The following is a 22,677-nucleotide window of genomic DNA, read 5'->3' as shown; positions in this document are numbered from 1 at the left end:
AATAAATTGTAATTTATATATTATGATTCTGGCTCATATGAAGATTTACAGGTTGTTTAATTAAGTCAGTATTTAAGTTAAGAGTACACTTACAGGTGGACAGATTGTCTCATCGAGTTTGGAGTTTTTAAATGTTATTTATAGTCACAGCTTGCTGTATAATTATTGGTCATGTGACACATGAGAACCAATAGCGTTCAGCCTAGCCAATGAGATCCAGCCTGTCATTCATTCATTCATTCATTTTCTTTTCGGCTTAGTCCCTCTATTAATCAGGGATCGCCACAGTGGAATGAGTGTCCACTGTCAATAAGCGTACCGAACCATACCGTACCGTACCACTTTTTAGGCACCCTTTCGAAAGGGTCCCAAAAACGAGAAAGGGTACCAAAAGGTGGAGCTACACGCGCAACTGAACGCTGATTGGTTACAGAGATACGTCACAAGCTCGTGGAGCTAGACAGAATGTAAACAAAGGATCCGCCATGTTCTAGTACACAGCCGAGAGATTACATAGATATAACGTTACTATATGCATAAAATAACCAGACATAAATGACCCGGGCTCAAACAAACCGTGTCGTCTTGATGAACAGACACAATGCAAAGAAGAACAAAATCTGCCGTGTCCTGTTGTTGCTTTACGAGCCCGTCTAAAAGTGCAAGCGGTATTCACTTTCTTCCGGGAGCCCGCGATTGCATCTATATTTGATATAACAAACTTCTTGAGCTGATGATAATAAAGTGTAACGTTACGTGATTGTTGAAGAGTCTCCGTCATCTAATCCATTCAGAAAGAAAAGGAAATCATGTTCATAGAAAAGTTAGTAATAAACATTTATAAACAAGTATTTATGTGTATGAAGCATCTGTTTTGTGAGAAGTGCTGCTCATTATGATATATGAACGACCCGTACAGCTTTACTGTAGACATTAATTCAAGCGAGCATGACGTCGACTTAAACTTTGTCATACACCTCGACCACCAAAAAGGGTACCTGATAAAGCCTGATAAAGGTGACCCATAACGACCCGAACCGTACCGTACTGTACCAGTCAGTGGAAACGAGCCACAACTTACTCAGCGGATGTCCTTCCAGTCACAACCCAAAACTTGGAATAACCAATACACACTCCCTCAAACATACACTACTGCCAATTTAGCTTATTCAATTCACCTATAGTGCATGTCTTTGGACTGTGAGGGCAACCGGAGCACGAATAGAGAACATGCAAACCCAACACAGAAATGCCAACTGATCCAGCTGGGGTTCAAACCAGTGACCTTCTTGCTGTGAGGCAATTGTGCTACCCACTGCACCACCGTGACGCCCCAGCCTGTCGTTTATTTATTCATCTTAGTCCCTTTATTAATCTGAGATGGCCACAGCGGTATGAACCGCCAACTTCTCCAGCATATGTTTTACGCAGCGGACGCCCTTCCAGCTGCAACCCATCACTGGGAAACATCCATACACTCATTCACACAGGGAGAACATGCAAACTCCACACAGAAATGCCAACTGACCCAGCCTGGACTCGAACCAGCGACCTTCTTGCTGTGAGGTGACAGTGCTAACCATTGAGCCATCGTGTCGCCACTAAAATTCACCTGGTATTCGCCTTCTTTGCGTACGAGCCATTTGAACCTTTTTGGCTTGAGACATCCGGTCTCATTCACTTCCATTCATTTTTAGACATTAAAAACTGCTCGTTTCGCTGTTTAATGTTGCAAACTGATATTTTCTTATTATATTATTCTACTTGGTCTGTATAGTCATGCAAACATTTGTTTGTAGAGCAAGTAGTTTGACCATTTTCTGCCGTTTATTATTCCTAGTCATTTCTCCCATAGGCGACTGAATCGGAAGTTCTAAAACAATCGCAAAAACAGGCGCACTTCCGCATTTTAGAATAAGGTCAATACTCTGATATATGTAAAATGCTCAATGATGATATAACTCGTGTGAATATTTCACTTATGTTTTTCATTTCATTTTTGCAAAAGTTGTTTGAAACTAAGGTAGACACTTGGCTTGCTTTATAATGACTTGTATTGAACTGACCCAGCCGGGGCTCGAACCAGCAACCTTCTTGCTGTGAAGCGATCGTGCTACCCACTGAACCACCATGCTGCCCCAGCCTGTCATATGTGGAGAAAAAAACTAAAACCTTTTTTAATGAAATTGAGATTTCAGAGCTTATATGACTTCTATTAATGTCTAATTAACTTCTAATAATGTCTATTTTACACTATTTTTGATCACTGGTTAATTGAAATTTTTGTTATTAGTTGCTATTGCTATAATGGAAAGGATAATTCAGAGCTGGCTCAAGTACTTCTGTCCTACGACTAAAGAAGCCTTGGTAATATGGTGCACAGCAAATTCTATGATGTTTTGTCCTATTTTAAACATTAATTGCATGGTTGTTGTGTGGTACGCAGTAGTTAGCACCATAACCTCACAGCAAGAAGGGTGCTAGTTCGAGTCCCGGCTGGGCCAGTTGGCATTTCAGTGTGGAGTTTGCATGTTCTCCATGTGTTGGCGTGGGTTTTCTCCGGATGCTCCGGTTTCCCTCACAGTCCAAAGACACGTGCTATAAGTGAATTGAATAAACTAAATTGACTGTAGTGTGTGTGTGTGTGTGTGTGTGTGTGTGTGTGTGTGTGTGTGTGTGTGTGTGTGTGTGTGTGTGTGAATAAGTGTGTGGGTATTTCCCAGTACTGGGTTGTGGCTGGAATAGTTGGCAGTTCATTCCACTGTGGTAACCCTTAAGGGACTTAGCCGAAGGAAAATGAATGAATGAATGAGATTTCAGAGCTTATCTGACTTAAATTATTGTCTGTTATTATTGTTAGCACATAAACTTATTAAATAGCTTTAAATGTCTTGTGTTTATGTGTGTAACTCAAATGTTTGTATGTTCTTCAGCTTGATCATGGTTTATCACCTTTTGTATGATTATTTTTGTCTTTTTTTATTGCAAAAATCCCTTTTATTGTAGAAAAAGCTTGGACATATCTGTTAAAGAAGAGATTATATAGAGCTGAAATGACTTGAATGTGAGTGAACTTTTGTGTGAACTTTCCCTTTAAGCCATGTACCGTTCTGAAGTGGCATTTACAGTACATTTGCACTTTGCCATATTCTCAGTCATGTGATATAAGAACCAATATCGTTTGGCCTCAGTGACATCCAACTTGGTTAGATGCCTCAAAAGGTGTTTTTTTAAATGAGGTTTTAGAGCTCTTGTTGCCTACGCTTTGATCTGCTTCTTACAGATCTGATGTATGGCTTCAGAAGATTTACTTTTTATGGAGCTTTTTGTCAATTCATAGGAGGTATGAATGAAGCACGTGCAATTTATGTTGAATAAAAATATAATGTAATATAATATAATTGGTTGTGATGTAATGTGATGTGATATAATATAATGTTATTTAATATAGTATAATATAATATAATAAAAAAATAATATAATATAATATAATATAATATAAAATAGGGCGACGCAGTGGCTCAGTAGGTAGTGTCTGTCGCCTCACAGCAAGAAGGTCACTGGTTTGAGCCTCGGCTGGGTCAGTTGGGTTTCCTGTTTGGAGTTTGCATGTTCTCCCTGCGTTCGCGTGTGTTTCCTCCAGGTGTTTTGGTTTCCCCCACAGTCCAGAGACATGCGGTACAGATGAATTGGGTTGGCCAAATTGTCTGTAGTGTATGAGTGTGGATAGATGTTTCCCAGAGATGGGTTGCAGCTGAAAGGGCATCCGCTGCGTTAAACATATGCAGGATAAGTTCATTCCGCTGTGGCGACCCCAGATTAATAAAGGGCCAAAGCCGAAAAGAAAATGAATGAATAATATAATATAATATAATATAATATAATATAATATAATATAATATAATAAATATAATAAATATAATAAATATAATATAATATAATATAATATAATATAATATAATATAATATAATATAATATAATATTCTGCAATGGCATGAAGGTGAATAAATAATAAATACATTTTTATTTTGTGGGCAACTGTCCCTTTCAGTCTTATATGGGGTATTTGAATGTAATGCAGTCAAAAATGTATCAGTCACATGATGTGCATTAGCTTAAGCATTCATACATTGCATTATGATTAGATTTTTTTTGCTTGACAGTGTAAAACACTCTGAAAGAGCAGCTTGGACATTGTGTATGACATTTTTTTTTTATCAAGGGAGAAAAAGTGATTTGACGTTGGAATGATGTACTGTATGAGTGAGTAAATTATGACCACATTCATATTAATTGGGTGCTTTGTAACTTCAAACTGGCTATGCCTTCATAATCAGCAAGCTCATATCGTCTGTAATTTTCATTTACTTTCTGTACATGCATTTATACTAACAAACGCAAGCAGCGCTAGTGATGATGCAAGTCGTCTGAACGCTTTCTGAGCCAACTGCAATTGCCAACAAGTCTGTGTTCACACATTGTTACTTCACAAGCTCCTCTTCTCTAACGACTAAAACGGTCAATGCTTTTTTTTTTTTACAGCAAACCAAATATTGCAAAGCATCCTCAAACACACAGCTGAAGAATAACTTAACAAACAACATCATTTTATTGACCCAAGTTTAGTGAAAACTGTCAAAATACAATAACAAGCATTGGAACACAAGGCATTTTGGACACATGTAACCTCTTTAAAAAGACACTGCAAACATAAGGCCAAAACTACTAACCTGAGATATCCCACAAAACAACCCTCCACAAGTTGGCCAATGCTAAAGAGGTTTTCTTTTTAGAAAAATAGAGAGATTTGCAAGAAAAAAAGACACTTTATACATTCAAGGACTGTTGGGAATGTTCAGCTCTGCTTCTCCTCTACTTGCTTGTTAGTAAGACACTTGATCTGCAGTTCGAGGGGGGGTGAATAGAGAGACGGGGGAATGTGCGAGACGGGGCGGGACAGATGGAGCGAGATGAGAGCGAGGGTGAGAAAGGGAAAAGGAGCCTCAGGCTTCCTTGTCGTCCCTTTTTTTTGTCTTCACAGGAGCCGGCATAGTCGCCGTGCCTCCCAGCCAGTCCCAGTGGGCGAAGAAAGGTGCAAAGTTGGTGCCCGGCAGCTGATGGTGAGCGTCGTGCCGCAGAGCTCCACCCCAAAGGCCGAAAGGGACCAGACGGTGCATCGCCCAAGGGAAATCATACCCGCAGTGGTCCTCCGTGGACACCCAGATGTTAAACAGCATGAACGCCCAGGCAGTAAGACAGTGGCACTGGAGAAGCAAAGGATCCACTGTGGTCCAGAAGCCAACGCTGAAGAGCTCCCAGGCGGATAGGTACTGGGTGACCAAACTGAAGGTCTGGCGGTACTGATGGTGGAGAGCATGGAAGGTGCGGTACAGCCAGCCGACGCGGTGATGCAAAAGATGCCACAAGTAGTATTGGAAGTCGAACACCACCGTGCAGCCCACGATTCCCAGCAGGAAGGCAGTCAGCGTGGGCGCTTCGCGCGGCAGAGGGATGGGTGGCCGCCAGAGCCACTGGGCCACGGCGGCGGGGAAGATGTAGAGCAGATGGTTGTACGTGGTGAGCGCCAAAGTGGAGCCGATGTTGGACCAGGTGACGGTGCGGTCCTGGTGGATCTGGTAACGGCGGATGGAGGGCCAGGTGGGAGCCAGTAGATCCAGCACAGTGTAGAAGAACACCAGCACCAGGTACATTGACACCGAGAGGATGACGGGAAACAGCGGTGAGCGCAGGCTGCTCTCGTGGTTTTGCTGGAGGTAGTCCCACAGGGGTTGCAGCACCGATTGATTCGACAGATCCCAGGTTGTATTGCTGATGTCCAGCATGCTGTGTGCACCGCCGGGACGCATGCTCTTCTTTGATGGCCAGATATGTGTTGTTACTCCTGCGGCGGGATGGTGAGGATGCTGGCAGTGGCCGGTGGCGACTTTCTCTTGTTTTGAGTGGTGGATGTGGCTTTTTGTAAAGGATCTGCTGTGCGCCAAATGAGGCAGGCCTTTACGCTTCTAAAATGTGCCCAAGCACCACCTCCTGCATCTGTAGCATTTCTCTCTTTCTCTCTCTCTCTCTCTCTCTCTCACCTCCCCACGCTCCCTTTCTCTTGGTATGGTGTGTGTGAGTGAACACTCTTTTCATTGGTAGTTGGAGGATGATCCAACATTTGACCAGCCGATCTGTTAAGTCCTCTCACTACTCATTTATGACCTAGAAACAGAGAGATGTTTGATAGCTTTCATCTACAGTTAGATTGATCAAAGATTTATGCATTACAATTGCCTCAAATGATGCAGGAAATTCTGTAATCAGGATTTAAATGTTATTGTTAGATTTGCTCAATGAGGCAGGGTAAATGTTTATGCAAGATTTGCAGCTCATATCATAGACTTGAAAGTGCACAGCAGGTGATTGCTGGCAACAAAGTTTAAGGCTGTCATACCCACTCATTATGTTAATGTTTGCGCATCAAAGCAGATATAATTTGATTCAGGTTTTTGCATAATATTTGGATAAGATGTAGCAGCACTGTAAAAAAAGCTGGGTTACACATAATTCCTTCATGTTGTCCCAACACAAAGTAAAGTTTACCTAATTAGTTTGACAAATTTAAGTTGATTGAACATAAAACAATTAAGTTACCCTAAAAACTCAAGTATTGGGTTAATTCAACTCACTAAAAATAAGTAGTTTGAACAAGCAGCAAAATATTTTAGTGAGTGAGGCATTTTTAAGATTTAATTTTAGTCAATGGAAATATAGATGATATTTAATTTCAACATTAGATGAGGAACTTTGTCTGAAAAAAAATACAAAAATAGAAAAAATAAAGCAAAAAGTAGAAATGTTGCCTTGGAATAAAATTGAAATAATATGCTGAAGAAAATGAATCAAATTTTCAAGGTCACCTAGGTTCCCCTTTTTTCCAGATTTAATATAAGTGTTTTGCGTCCCCAGAATGTGTCTGTAAAGTTTCAGTTTAAGACACCCATCAGATTTTTCATTATACCTTTTGCAAGATTCTAATTTATACATTTTTGCACTAGGGGGCTGTTTTGTCGTACTGCGCCTTTAAGGCTAGTCTAGTTTAAGGCTTAATCTCCTTCCTCGGCTACGTCAGACAACAGACAGACTTGAAGAAAAAAGATGATCTCACATAGTGTTTATGAGAAATACTACAGTAAGAACTTTACCAATGAGTATTTGTTGTGCAGTTGCATGGATGAGTCACATACAAAGTCGTTACAAAGTTCAAGCGCGCATACACAAAAATACACACGCAGACACACACACTGCAAAAAATGCTTTTCTTGCTTAGATTTTTTTCTTGTTTCTAATCTAAATATCTACAATTTCTTATATCAAGAAGCATTTTCTAGACAAGCCATTAGACATTATTTTGCTTTTTTATTATTATTATTTTAGCTATTATTATCATCTTTTTACGCTTTTTTTCATATCCACCCAATATAACCAAACAGCCGCGATTGATTAAGTAGTAGTCGTTTACCTGTTTCTTTCTGTGTGCACGAGACCTATCAACACTGCCACAGACAGTCGCACATGCTCTGCAGACCCACAGAGATGCACCTTATTGGGAATTAGTCTGGCTGGGGTTTATAAATCTCCTAAAATGTCTGAGATGGTTGTGAGTGAAAATCCCAGTAGATCAGCAGTTTCTGAAATACTCAGACCAACCTGTCTGGCACCAACAACCATGCCATGTTCAAAGTCCCTTAAATCCCTTTTCTTTCCTCATTCTGATGCTCGGGTTGATCTGCAGCAGATCGTCTTGACCATGTCTATATGCCTAAATGCATTGAGTTGCTGCCATGTGATTGGTTGATTAGAAATTTGCGTTAACGGGCAGTTGGACAGGTGTACCTAATAAAGGGGCCAGTGAGTGTAGTATTTTTATTGGTTTACAGCTATAGGTCACAGAGGACAAGTGAACTACTGTGAACTGTTTGTGTAATGTCAGTTGTGACCTCAACATTACAGCATTTTTACCACATCGTCTCATTTCCTGTTGCACCTTCTTTCAAAACCCCTCTATTAATATCAATCAATTTACATAAACTGTCATTACAAAACATCTCTGTTAATATTCATATGATTGTCTGGCTAGAAATTGCTTATAAACAACCCATCTCTGTATAATGATGAGTATAGGCCAGTCTCTCTCTCTTTCTTTCTCCCTCTCTCTCATTAATCATCGTTTTTCTGTCAGTCATTCACACAGATGAAAAGCCCTTGTTTATATTTTGATGTTTTTCCGACCAGGAAGTTGCAGTTGGGGTGTCACTGTGGTCATGCATAAATCTCTTTGCAGAATAAAGTTTGTTTGTTCGAGGAGAAAGCAGGACAGGGCAAAAGGCCACCGAGCGGCTCTCTGTGGGGGCATTAATGATCCACTTCTCACACAAAACAAAACAAAACAAAAAAAGACATCCTTCATGATTGAGACCACATACTACTTTAGATTGTTTTCAAAATTTATTGTATAAATGAAATAAATGATAATAATAAAAAAGAAATGCAGTTGATTTTTTAATCTTTGATGCATAAAAATGTCGTCAAATTATTGCAGTGAACTATAAAATAAAAAATTGACATATGATAATTAAATGAAAAGTAGAAATGTTTCCTTGGAATAGACTTGAAATTATATGTTGAAGAATTATTATTCTTATATTATTCTTATATAATACTATTATTATATGTTGAAAAACGTATAAGAAAATAAAAACTAACAAAACAAACCTCAAAATGACTAAAACTATAATGAAAACTAAAATGAGAAGGGAAAAAAATGTGAATAAAAATCTCTATGTAACTTATATGCTATACCATAATATCCTTCATGATAAAGACCACAACCTACTTTAGATTAGGCATGGGCCGGTATAAGTTTCTGACGGTATGATAACCTTTGATTTATATACCATGGTTTCAGGATATCACGGTATCAGAGTATTATGATTACTGCTCTAAAATAAGTTATTTTTAAATGTCTGGGTAAAACAAACAACGAAACAATTAAAAAAAACGTTTTCCTCATTGAACACAATTTATTTTATAAAGAAAAAACTATAATATTTGGGAGCAGTAAACATGTCAGGCTAATTAGTTAAAATAAATAATTGATTTCTACTCTTTTCATTAGTTTCAAAAACAAACAAATAAAAATGCATTAGCAAACCTTACATATACCTTGGGAATGGTATAGCAGAACATTTTAGCAGTATTAAAACCTTGACTTTTCCAAACCGTGGTAAACCCTAAAACCAGTTATCATATTTAGATTGTTTTCAGAATATTCTGTATATAATAAAAATGAAAGGAACTTGAAATTTTAATATAGACTTTTTTTTTTAATCCCAGCTGATTTTTAATCTTTAGTGCATAGAAAACGTCTTGTGAAATTATTTTAGAAAACTATCAAATATAAAAAAGGAACTGAAAAAAAGTAAAAATGTTGCCTTGGAATTAAATTGAAATAGTATGTTGTAGTATTGTGAAGTATACGAAAACAAAAAAAAATGATTAAAACCCTAATGAAAACTAAAATGAGAACAAACAAAAAAAAGTGAATAAAATCAGTATGTTACTTATAATATTCTTCATGATTAAGACCACATGCTACTTTAGATTGTTTTCAGAATATTCTGTATGTAATAATAAAAAAATGAAAAGAACTTGAAACATTAATATTGAATTTTTCTTTCATCGCAATTGATCTTTTAATTTTTGATGCATAAAAAAAAAGTTCTGTCAAATGATTACAGGAAGGTATAACATTAAAAAATGACAGAAAAAAATGAAAATTTTAATGAAATTAAATGAAAAGTAGAAATGTTGCCTTGGAATAGAATTGCAATAATAAGTTGAAGTATTATGAAGTATAAGGGAATAAAAACTAACAAAATAAACCCACACTTATTCTGATTACATACTATAATAATAATAATAATAATTAATAATTTCTTACACTTATATAGCGCTTTTCTGGGCACTCAAAGCGCTTTACACACAATGGGGGGAATCTCCTCATCCACCAGCAGTGTGCAGCATCCACCTGGATGACACGACGGCAGCCATTTTGCGCCAGACCGCACACCACACACCAGCTGATTGGTGGAGAGGAGACAGAGATGAAGCCAATTGGAATATGGGGATGGTTAGGAGGCCATGATGGACAGAGGCCGGTGGGCAGATTTGGCCAGGATGCCGGGGTTAAACCCCTACTCTTTTCGAAGGACATCCTGAGATTTTTAACGATCACAGAGAGTCGGGACCTCAGTTTAACATCTCATCCGAAAGACGGCGCTCACTGAGCAGTATACCGCCCCCGTCACTGTACTGGGGCATTAGGACCCACACAGACCGCAGGTTGGGCGCCCCCTGCTGGCCTCACTAACACCACTTCCGGCAGCAACCTAGCTTTCCCATGTGGTCTCCCATCCAGGTACTGACCAGGCGCAGCCCTGCTTAGCTTCTGTGGGCGACCATGTGAGAGTTGCAGAGAGCTAGCTGCCGGCTATAATCATTTCTAGAGGGCACCAAATACATCCCAGGAGGTACATTTTTTGTAGTTCTTGTTTTTGTAAATCCGCCAGGCCGCTGTGTATGCTTTTTGAGATCTCAAATTTCTCTTGTGAGTGCCATTTGCGCCTGCTGTTCTCACGTAAATCCCCCAGAGGCTGCTGTTGACTGACTGACTGACTGACTGACTGACTGACCGACCGATCGATTCATCCTCCCACAAACTTCCCTAAACCTAGCCGACAGTGTTTTCAAAAGCACCAATTGACCAGCGCCCACACACTTCCCTAAACTAAACCAACAGTGTTTTCAAAAGCACCAGTTGACCAGAGCCCACCCGCTTCCCTAAACTCAACCAATAGTGTTTTCAAAAGCACCAACTGACCAGGGCCCACCTGCCTCCCTAAACTCAATCAATAGTGTTTTCAAAAGCACCAATTGACCAGCGCCCACCTGCTTTCCTAAACCCAACCGACAGTTTTTTCAAAAGCAACTTAGAAAAAGAAAAGCCCTCGCGGCAGCCTGATTTTCACCACGTTTTTAAATTTTACCACATTCTCACCCTGAGAAAAGGAATAGCGTCACACTGCTCCGTAGTGTTCGCTTTAAAGACTAAATGCAGCCATATGTCCAGAAATGCGTATAGGGCTACGTTTTCAGAATGAGCCTATGTTGGACTAAAATCTTAAAGAAAATTGGATGTTGCCTTGGAATAGAATTGAAATAATATGCTGAAGTATTATGAAGTATATAAAAATAAAAAAACTAACAAAAAAGCTAAAAGCGACTAAACCCTTAATAAAAATTAAAATAATAAAAAAGTAAATAAAAATCTGTAACTTATATATATAATACCAAAATAAAATAGTAAAATAAAGTAGAAAAGGCTTTGCATCAAGAAAACTTTGGTTCGCAAGACATATATTTTAAAACAAATATTTTAACTTATGTTGTTCCCTTGTTTCTTTGGTTTTCATTTGGTTACTTTTGATTACAACATCATAATCTTTCAGATTTCTGCTGTACTGTAAAAAAAATCTTGTTTGAGTGTGATGTAATATGTAAATGATTTGTTAGCAGTATGAAAAAATCAGAGATTGGTGTTAAAAATGCTGGACACACTACTGGGAAAAAACTATGAATCACTAATGAGTCACTAAAGGCTGCAATGCTTTCATTCTCTGAAGTGTCATTTTATTAAGCTATTCATTTATGTAAGCTATTCATATCATATCTATGCAAGAAATTTATTTAGACTTTGTATTCCAGGAAAAATTCTCACTTCTGTATGTAATCAGTTTATTCATTTCCTGTGTATTTAAGTTCCTGTGTGTTCAGTCAGTTCCTCGTCTGGTATTCTAAGTTGTGTCTTGTCGGCCATCCTTGTTGTTCCTGTATCTCCTGTATTATCGGTGTCTTTTCAAGTGAGTGTTTAAAAAAAAATCTACATTTTGTTGAATCCTGCGATCCTTCCTGAGTGAGTCGAGGCATTACATTGGCTATTTTTTTGTCATTGTTTGCTAAATTAAGTCATTTCCAAATGAGCATTATTTGGTTTGTTTTTCTTTTTTTTCTAGTGTATGTAAGGATTTGAGAATATTAAATTGACAGATTTTGAAAAAAAAGGAAAGAAAAGCTTTTATGCATTTTTCTGTTATGTAACTATGTAGAAAAATTTTTGCATTACCATAAAGCAGACATTTTCACAGTTCAGAATATTCTTAGAATCATGTTCTGGTGCAACTTGAACCACAGCATTAAAGGACATCAGTGGATGCAAATGCTGGATTGAGTTACAGAATGAAAATATGAATCACTTAATCATGTATGAGTCACTTAGAGGCTGTCAGACATCCTTAACACTTATAATTGTTTATTTTCTAAGCTATTCATATGCATGATATTATTATGAATGCATATACAATTTAATAATTTGACATTTTAAATTAACTTAAAGGGATAGTTCACCCAAATTTAAAAAGTAGCTCATCATACAGTCTCCATCATCTGGTTTTAAACATTTGAGTTACTTTCTTCTGTGGAACACAATAGGGGATAATTTGAAGAATGCTGGTGCTCATTGACTTTAATAGTAAGGGGAAACCCTTAGAAAGTCAATGCCTACCAGCATTCTTCAGGATATCATCTTTTGTGTTCAATAGAAACTAAAATAGGCAACCCAGGCTCATCATTAAAACATACCCCTATATACATCCCTGGAGATCACGAAATGCATCCCTGGAGGTACGTTTTTTAAATTTTATTTTTTTGCAGTTTTTGTGAATCCACCAGAAGTCACTTTTTCAGATCTCAAATTTCTTTTGCAAGTGCCCATAGTGCCACCAGAGGCCGCTGTTGACTGACTAACTGAGCGAACAACTTGCCCATCCTCCTTTTTCCCTAAACCCAACCGATAGTGTTTTTAAAAGCACCGATTGATCAGCGCCCACCCACTTCCCTAAACCCAAACCCAGTGTTTTTAAAAGAAATCCAGAAAAAAAGCTTTTTTTAATTTTTTTAAAATTTTTTTATTACAATTTCAGATTTGACCACATTCTAACCCTGATATTTACTTTTTATTTGTTGGCTTGTGTTTTTTATTTTACCTGCTTTCTGGAACCATTCTTTGCTGGTCTTAAACCTTGTCGTCGTGGTCTTCTGATGTACACAGCGAGCTACTGTGCAAACTAATAACACTGGAAAAGCCGTCCACATGGAAGTAAAGCTTAGTGTAAACTTCTGCGTTGAGTGATCGGCGGGACATACGACGTGACTAAGGAGTTTGGGTTGCAAAAAAGTGCTGGGTTCAACACAAATCATTCATGTTGTCCAAAAAAAAATTGATTAGGTTAACTTAACAAATTTAAGTGGATTGAACATAACATTTAAGTTGTTCGAAGAAAATCTCAAGAATTGCATTGCTTCAGCTTGTTTTAAATAAGTAGTTTGAACGAGCAGCAAAATCATTTGTTTGAGTGTAGTTTTAGAGAATAATAAAATGCATGCATTTCTGAGCAAGCTTTTTTCATATTTTTCAATTGCATAACACAAAAGTGAAGCTTTCATCATGTTTCTGTTAGACTTGAACTGGCATTTTTTCTCATCACAGATGCTCAGTTAAAGCCACTCCAGCTTGACGGAGGGTTTCAGCCTGGATGACTTGCTGGAAAGATGCGTTGCTCTACCGATCCCAAACCATGCAAGCTAGTGGCGACAGCGGAGAGGGAAAAAAAAAACTTCACCAATTGGCGAGAGTAAAGATGAAAAACCTTAAGAGAAACCAGACTCAGTTGGGCATGACCATTTTAATTTCTTCGCTGGCCAAACATCTTGTGCAGAGCTGCAGTCTCAGCGGCGGAGGCAGGAAGCTGAACCTCAGCGAAGACTCTCCCTGGAGCGTCACAGGAATCAGTCTCATGCTCTCCACTCCTCCATGACCACCACAGCAGCTCAGGATTTGGCCTGGTCCAGGATATGGACACCTTTTTGATCATCTCGTCGCTGGTCTTGGATCAAATCAGGTGAAAAGTAGAGAATAAAGAGAATAATTAGCGTAGCTGCTGTTCACAGTGTATATAAACAAGATGCAGAAACCTGTGTGCACAGCATAACTTTTCAGATTTTCTGATTTTGACTGTAGTGTAATAATAATGTTCTACTTTTGTAAAGTTGCTTTGGATCAACAATTATTGTGATCTAAAATGAATAAATAATAATAACCATAATAATAATAATAAGGGGCTACACAGTGGCGCAGCGGATTGCAAGATCACCTCACTGCAAGAAGGTCACTGGTTCGACCTTGACTGGGTCAGTTGGCGTTTCTGTTTGGAGTTTGCATGTTCTCCCCGTGTTCGCGTAGGTTTCCTCCGGGTGCTCTGGTTTCCCCCAGAAGTCCAAAGACATGCACTATAGGTGAATCGGGTAAGCTGATTTGTTAGTGTATGTGTGTGAATGAGTGTGTATGGATGTTTCCCAGTGAAGGGTTGCTGCTGGAAGGGCATTAGCTGCGTAAAACATGTGCTGGATAAGTTGAAGGTTCATTGCACTGTGGCAAACTTAGATTAATAAAGGGACTAAGCTGAAAAGGAATAATAATTATTATTTTGGTAGGTCAGTTGATGTTATTTTGCAAAGAAATAAAGATTTTCTAAATTTATATTAAAACTAATATGCTATGCTCATGCGGTAACACTTTACTTGAAGGGGTGTTCATAAGACTCATTCATTCATTGCCATCTTTGAGTAACACGAGTAGGAATTATAATGTTCAAAATAGTTTCTGTTTCAAATGAATGCTGTTTTTTACATTAATGAAGTCTTAAAATGGGTCAAAGTTTACATTTTAAAATATTAAGCAGCCACTTTTAAGTGATAAGTTTTCGAAATTGATGAGGATAATAAATGTTTAAGAATAAAGGATTGTGTGACACTAAAAATCACTGATGGGCAAAAAAAGTCACAAAAAAATTATAATTTAATAATATTAAAATTTATTCAGTTAGAAGTCTTCCAATCGTAGTAATATTTCACAATATTCTCCTTTTAATGGGTATTTCTATGAATAAATGCAGCCACAGTTCAGAATTCAAGTGTTAAGTATATCACTAACAAATGAATTTTTAATATTAATTTTAAAAGTAAAAAGTAGTGTACTTGGTTACCAATGAGACTACAAGCCCTTAATTAGAAATATTACATTTAATCTGGATTTATTTTTTCAGCTTGTCTCTTTTTTACTTTGCTTGAATTATGCCAAAATAACTAATTGTAAAAATTATTAATGCTACATGTAAAAAAAAAAAAGCATAAATACAATAAAATGGCTGAATGTGAAAACTAAAAACATCAACCGAATTATTATTTAAAAGTAAAAAAAAACTAAAATAACGGCATCAGGATGGCGCAGTGGGTAGCATAATCGCCTTACAGCAAGAAGGTTGCTGGTTCAAGCCTCAGCTGGGTCAGTTGGCATTTCTGTGCTTGTTCTCCCCATGTTCGGGTTATCTCCAGGTGCTCTGGTTTCCCCCACAATCCAAAGACATGTTATAGGTGAATTAACTAAGCTAAATTGTCTGCAGTGCATGTGTGTGAAAGAAAGTGTATGGCTGTTTCTCAGTGATGGGTTGCAGCTGGAAGGGCATCCGCTGCGTAAAACATATGCTAAATAAGTTGGCAGTTCATTCCACTGTGGCGACCCCAGATTAATAAAGGGACTAAGCTAAAAGAAAAAAAAATGAATGAATGAATCTAAAATAACACTATCGAAGTTTGGCCACTAGAGGTCAGAAATACATCACTATCAAAACAACAAGCAGCGAGCTTTGCCATCTCAAGATGAGATGAAACCTTTATATGCAGCATTCTGCCGTTTACTTTCATGCTGTTTAGACCAATGGTTCTCAAAGTGGGGGTCGGGACCCCCCGAGGGGTCGCGGGACAATGAAGGGGGGGTCGCCTGGTGATTTCCAAAAATCTATTTATTTTTATTAAACCATAAGAATTACCATATTTTATCCATAACCTACTGAAGAGAAAAAAATAGTCGTTTATACCATATAGTCACTATGGTAGCTTATAGTTACTACTTCTATTGGATTGCAACCCCTGGGGTAATTGCATTATATTAAAGACACAGCAATAGTGTCAGATGCAGCAGATTTCATAACACCTGGTAAAACTTTGTTGCCCATTTACAGCTCTCATACATTAAAAAAATTAAAAGAAGAATAGACTTGGGTCCATTGGTGTGTGTGCTCCATTGCATGCAAGGTTTCTGTATTTATAACCACCTCAGAATATATTGGGGGTCGCGACTCACTGGCATTGTCATTTTGGGGGTCGCGGCCTGAAAAGTTTGGGAACCCCTGGTTTAGACAACCCCTGTAATATAATCGCTGAGACCTTGTGTGTGTGTGTGTATATATATATGTGTGTGTATATGTGTGTGTGTGTGTATATATGTATATATGTATATATATATATATATATATATATATATATATATATATATATATATATATATATATTAGACCGCAGAATTAATGCGTGATGATCTGGGTCATTGCTCATAATGTCAATTCAGTAGTTTCTCTCACTCTAATTCACACAAGCAGTAGGAAGGGAAACGTTTCATCATCTTAATGAACGGAAAACACTTTGAGCTCGGAGGGCTAGAGGTGAAGCACACCTGAGCCTCGTCCTGACCCACTGCTCGCTCCCTCAGGTAAAAGCAGGAGGTAAAAAATAGACCTGTCTCCATCCTCTGGGAGAAACAGATCTCCAAACACCACCACGCTTTATTAAGACGGACTTTCTGTTTTATTAGATTTACACCTTGATGACGTGAATAATAAACAATTGATTTTGATTTTTCACAAATTGGCAACCTTTGTAGCTTTGTTAAAAAGAAGAAACCCCCCATGGGATTTTTTAGATGCATAGTTTTAGAAAAACAAAAACGCAGCTTACGTCATTGAGTCCTGTTCCTTTGAGCAATAATAGTCGTGACGTAAGCGCTTGTGCTTGGAGGATGTTGCTTGAATTTCCAATCAAAGCACTCAACCTTTCTGAACAAGGTGAACCAGACTGAATAAAGCAAAAACAACTCCACTAAATACACTATACTGTCGGACACAGTTTCAAAATGATTTTTCAAGCAGATGAAGGATTGAAAACATGCAGTCAATCAGAATCCATTCAGTTTAAGAGTACTTTCTTGGCGTAGTTTATCTTAAAATGATAACTAGTGTTAATATACTTGCCCATCCATGTTTTCAGGAGAACATAAAAGATGATTTTAGCTTCCTGCATGTGAAGATGTAAGAGACACAGGCACTGATCAAATTATAAATTGACTATCGCATTTACATTAAGTCATTCAGCAGAAGCTTTTGTCCAAAACAACTTACAATTGAGGAGGCATTGAGTGACTCAAGAAGAGGCAATACACACATGAAGTGCTAATTATACAAAGCAACTGCTCGGAGAATTAAGTGAAGGAGGGGAGTGTTTTATTTTTATAGAGAAGAGTGTTTCTACAGGTAGTTTGTCAAGCCCACTCTCCTCTGTGTGTGTAGTGTTTATATTTTTGGGTATTGTTTGTTTGTGTAATACGTATGCTCATGTAGCAGAGGCCAGCTGGTGAAGTGATATGCAGTTAAACCTCATTCCTCTGACCACTAAAGGTGCCCTTTTGACAGACACTAGAAGCCATGGTCTTTAGCCTCCTTGGTAAAGCAACTGACTCCCATATCGAAGGTCCCCGATTCAATTCCATGCTCTGAGCATATTGGGTGGCGTAGGACCGTCGGGGTTACATTGGTGCCGTGACCTGGATGGGAGTGAGGTTTAGGGGGGGTGACTAGCAGAGGCCAGTTAGTGAAGTGCTGTGCAGGTAAACCTCACTCCTTTGACCTCTAAAGTTGCTCTGGCGACAGATGCTATAGGTTATGGTCTTGAGCTTCCTTGGTAGAGCAACCAACTCCCATGCGGAAGGTCATTTACTCTCATGGGTGTTGTTGGACCGGCGGGGTTACACTCGCTTGGGTGAACCACATTCATACATTTCATTCAAACACATCACATTTTTAATTCAAAGTTTTCAGCGCTTTAAATTCGCCATGAAATCAAAGCCTACTCTTGTTATTTTTTTTTTTTTGCCAATATATATATATATTTTTTTAAATTTTCTTTTCAGTTTGCACACATTGAAATACAACACTTTACATTTACATTTTTTTAAAACTATACCCTTGCTGCATTAACAAATTATGCAGAGGATATGTACACTACCTGACAAAAGTCTTGTCGTTGATCCTAGTAGAGCAACAAATAAAAACTTGACTTCTAGTTGATCACTTAAAAAAGTGGCAGAAGGTAGATTTTTCTGATGAATCATCTGTTGAACTGCATCTCAATCATCACAAATACTGCAGAAGACCTACTGGATAACGCATGGACCCAAGATTCTCACAGAAATCAGTCAAGTTTGGTAAAGGAAAAGTCATAGTTTGGGGTTATATTTAGTATGGGGGTACGACACAGATCTGCAGAGTGGATAGCAACATCAACAGCCAGATGTATCAAGACATTTGTGCTGCCCATTACATACAAACCACAGGGGAGGGCAAATTCTTCAGCAGGATAGCGCTGCTTCTTATATTTCAGCCTCCACATCAAAGTTCCTGAAAGCAAAGAAGGTCAAAGTGCTCCACGGTTGGCCAACCCAGTCACCAGAGATGAACATTATTGAGCATTTCTGGGGTAAAATAAAGGAGGCGTTGAAGATGAATCCAAAGAATCTTGAAGAACTCTGAATGCCCTTCCAGTTGCAACCCACTGAACTGGGAAACACTCATAAACTCTCGCATTCTCACACACACTCATACACTACAGACAATTTAGTTTACCCAGTTCACCCATAGCGCATGTCTTTGGACTGTGGGGGAAACCGAAGAAAAGGAGAACATGCAAACTCCACACAGACATGCCAACTGGCCCAGCTGGAACTCAAGCCAGCGGCCTATGAGGTGACAGTGCTAACCAAACTTGCACTAATTATTTTACTGCTTGCAACTTCCATGTGCAAGCATAGGTATCTATTAAAATAGAAACTATGCATCTAATTGTACTTTGCTTCAAGGATATTTAAATACCTATTTTACAATAAATGCATATGTAAACTATTATGTCTTAAACTGATGACTGAATATTTTTCTGCATAGACTGCAGGGCACGATTATGCATTCACAATGGTATGAACAATTATGGGGTGGTCATGTATGTTTGTTTTATCTATTATTTAATTTATTAAATTTAAGATTAGGGCTGTATCACATTGGAAAAATTGGACATTGCGATATATTTTTTTCTGCGATTTGCAATATATTGTATCTATAATTTCCCCAAATGATTGAATGGCACTATTTGGAGAGAATTTATTGCCACACTTTATTTTAATGTCACTTCTCACTTCTCGGTATTAGCAAACCATGTGACTTTATTTTTCAGTAAACTAACTCTTACTTTGCTAATTATTAACAGATATTAAGGTATGGGTATTGGGTTAGGGATGTAGAATAAGATCATGCATAATATTTAGTTTATAAGTACTAAAAAGCAGCCAATATCTAAATAACACATAAGCACTTATTTAATAGTGAACATTGGTCCCTTAAGTGTTACCAAATGTATTCATTTAGATTGATTTTAGATTGATTAGGAGGATTCTGCAATGCATAAAACGTTACAAATTACAAACATAGATAAATGTAATAAAGCAAAGATGAAAGTGAAATAAGCAGTGCACCCTTTGTGGTTTTGCATATATAAATGTAAAAATTACTCTGCAGAGTCTTTATTGTAAACATAATGCAATATTATTATTCTTTATTAAACTTCCAATTGGCAAAGGGTCTTATCCTTGAATACTTTAATCTCTCTCAGGCCTTAAAAACATGCAAACTATAGAATTTCACTCCGTTGTGCTTAAATCTTGTGTTCTGAACTGTGACTTTTGCTCAAATATAATCCTAATTCAACATTGCATATCTATGCAATGTGACCATTTCAGATGCATACATTGTGATATCAATGCTTTAACGATATAATGTGCAGCCCTATTTAAGATACAGTTCAGGCAGAGCAAACTATTGCTAATTAGGATGAGAAAATAAAATAAAAAGGAAAAAAAACATTTTATTTCCTTAACTTCAAACATCTTGGCACCATTTCTTTCTATGGAGGGTCAGAAACAGGCCCAGATTAGGAATTCAGAGGCCCCTGGGCACAGTGTCTTGTTGGCCCCTGACCTAGCTGCAACCCTATAGTAAAATAAAAAAAAAAGATTAATATCATATTTTTTAAAATAAAATTAATCGGCCACATTTTTTAAATAAACGATAAACAGTATATATTTGTAATCTACAAAGTTTTAACTTATTTTAAAGCATTTAAAGCGCACTTTGATTAAAAAAAATTAAAAAAAAAAAGTAAAAAAATTAATGGATTTTAATTTACTTGTTCAAGTTCTCTGAAGCAGTACTAAAAATTTATATTTAAGGGTATTTTTTAATGTATAACTTCTAAAAGCTTATAATGCATATGACTTGGAAATAACACCTCAGTTCTATGAATCTGAGTCTTCCATAATACACTTGCTTATTAATGATTCCTACTTGTCTTCCTGATGAATATCTGATATGTAGAGGATAAAAAGAAGAACGTGTTCATCAAACGCTGATCTTGAAACCGGGTTCATGATCGATCGCGTCAAAACATGTTGCCATGCACTTTACAAACTACGCGACTTACACTGCTGTCTACTACTCTCTTTAGTTGTGTTGTCTCTGTCAATCAAACAGTGATGGGCATGAATCGCTTAACTAGCTTGTTCTAACGAGGTGCACTATTTGCACTTAGCCTAAATAGACACTTCAAAATCTGCATTTTTTCCCACCTTACAGGGGCCTTAAGTGCGCACGGGCTCCTATGCTTATGCCCATTGGTTAATCCGGCCCTGGACAGAGCTCCTGGATTTCATGTAAATTATCCTAATTTGTGGAAGATAAGCGAACACAACTTTGTATTTTTGAGTGAAATAATCCTTTAAAGTTCTACTGAAAATAATAAAAATTATCACCAAGAATTCTGGGTGAACTGATCTTTAAAAGTTTTACTAAAGTAATAAAAATTATCACCAAAAATTCTACATATAACCACGCAAGCCTTCAATCATACCCATCTTTTTTTCTCTCCATCTGTTCTTCTAGTACCATGAGTCACTGATAATCATATGATTAAATAAATGCGCTCCAGTCAGCTGATGAGAAGAACATTAACAATCATCTCCTTTCTTCTCCCGCACTCGCTCTCTCATTCCCCTGTCGGAGGTAATAGGCCTTGTTATTTGATCAGTTGCAATGACTTAATGAACAAAATGAGAGCTCTTTTGCATGCATCTAGAACAGAGATGCTGATGAGCCGATTTTAGACGGACATGATGAGGCAGGCGTCACTGTATAATTTGACATATATTTTTAACTTTGACCGTTTGAACTGCAGAGATGAGTGAAGTGAGATGTCAGACTTCAGGACTCCTGCTGTGTTGTGACATGAAGGTGGGCCCTTTGGACTCGGGTGTATGTGAGGCCCCATGTGGGGTCCAGTGAGCCCTGGGGACCTCTGTCATGTCAAAACACCAACATGTCTCGGAGACATTAGATATTGTCTATCGTAATAATCACAATCAAAGGCATTTGCTTTAAAAAAAAATTGATTTTGTTCTTGTGTACAGCTTTACACGTAGTGTGTAATGTGATACTGATTTTACACAGCATTTACTTTGTCATTTAGCTGATGTTTTTGTCCAAAGCAACATACTATTGAGCAGGCATTCATTAATTCAACAAAAAGAGGTGATACACACAAGTAGTACTAATTATACAAAGCAACTATTAGTGCTCAGAGAAATAAGTGATGGAGTAAGGAGAGGGAGCATATTTACGGGTGGTTTGGCAAGCCCACTCACCTGTGAAGAGCACAATTCATAAATGTACTGTATGTAGCAGGGTGGAATAGCCCTTTATGGCTGTTGGCTGGTGTACTGCTTATTTGTTGAGCCTATGAGGACCTGGTTGACGATCACTGTAGTTGCTATTGGCAGTGTCGTGTTAAGGATTTGAACCTATCAGATTGCAGTTAGGAAGTATAACAATTGAGCGCTTTTGGTAACTCGGTATGCATCATCGGTGTTGCCGTCCTTTTTTTTCTAATGGGTAAACTCTTATGGTTAGAAGTGACAGTAAGTGTGGAAGTTTTGAGTTTTTGTAAACTTTAGTACATTCAGGTAGTTGCTGTCGTGTACGTGTTGCCTTTACTGACTGTTTTGGTATTCAGATGCTGATTGATTCACCGTGCTAGCGTCCTGCTATGACTCCCGGTGCTTGGATGTCCATCAGAGACTTCCGATTGAATATTCACTTTCATCAGTGACAACTATCCTGCCTCTGGTAACTTGCCAGATCCTTTACCTCAATCTGTTCTAAGACTTTGTAATTTACAAATTTAGCACTGTAAATGACAGCAATAGTTTGATTGTGGTGTTTACATGTCTGTAT

The 22,677-nt window shown here is 37.8% G+C and overlaps 2 protein-coding genes across 8 annotated transcripts in view; one reads left to right on the top strand and one right to left on the bottom strand.

Moving 5' to 3' along the window:
- Nucleotides 1-4,591: 4,591 nt before the first annotated feature.
- On the bottom strand, nucleotides 4,592-5,998 carry ch25hl2 (cholesterol 25-hydroxylase like 2). Its single transcript, NM_001114570.2, has one exon. The coding sequence runs from the start codon at nucleotides 5,866-5,868 to the stop codon at nucleotides 5,005-5,007; it is 864 nt and encodes a 287-aa protein (NP_001108042.2). The 5' UTR covers nucleotides 5,869-5,998; the 3' UTR covers nucleotides 4,592-5,004.
- The window catches only part of s100z (S100 calcium binding protein Z), a 35,906-nt gene continuing 18,261 nt past the window's right edge, over nucleotides 5,033-22,677 (top strand). Inside the window, exons 1-3 of one of the 7 annotated variants that reach the window (XM_073934662.1) lie at nucleotides 5,033-5,706; nucleotides 13,668-14,079; nucleotides 22,457-22,569. The gene's annotated coding sequence lies outside the window, so the exon portion shown is untranslated. Of the gene's footprint in view, nucleotides 5,917-13,667; nucleotides 14,483-22,456; nucleotides 22,570-22,677 lie in introns of all 7 variants that reach the window. The other 6 variants (XM_073934663.1, XM_073934661.1, XM_073934660.1 and 3 more) reach the window with 6 other exon arrangements.

The sequence above is a fragment of the Danio rerio genome, chromosome 21, assembly GCF_049306965.1.
Source record: "Danio rerio strain Tuebingen ecotype United States chromosome 21, GRCz12tu, whole genome shotgun sequence".
NCBI classification, from domain to species: domain Eukaryota; kingdom Metazoa; phylum Chordata; class Actinopteri; order Cypriniformes; family Danionidae; genus Danio; species Danio rerio.
This window is presented reverse-complemented; position numbering and strand designations above follow the sequence as displayed.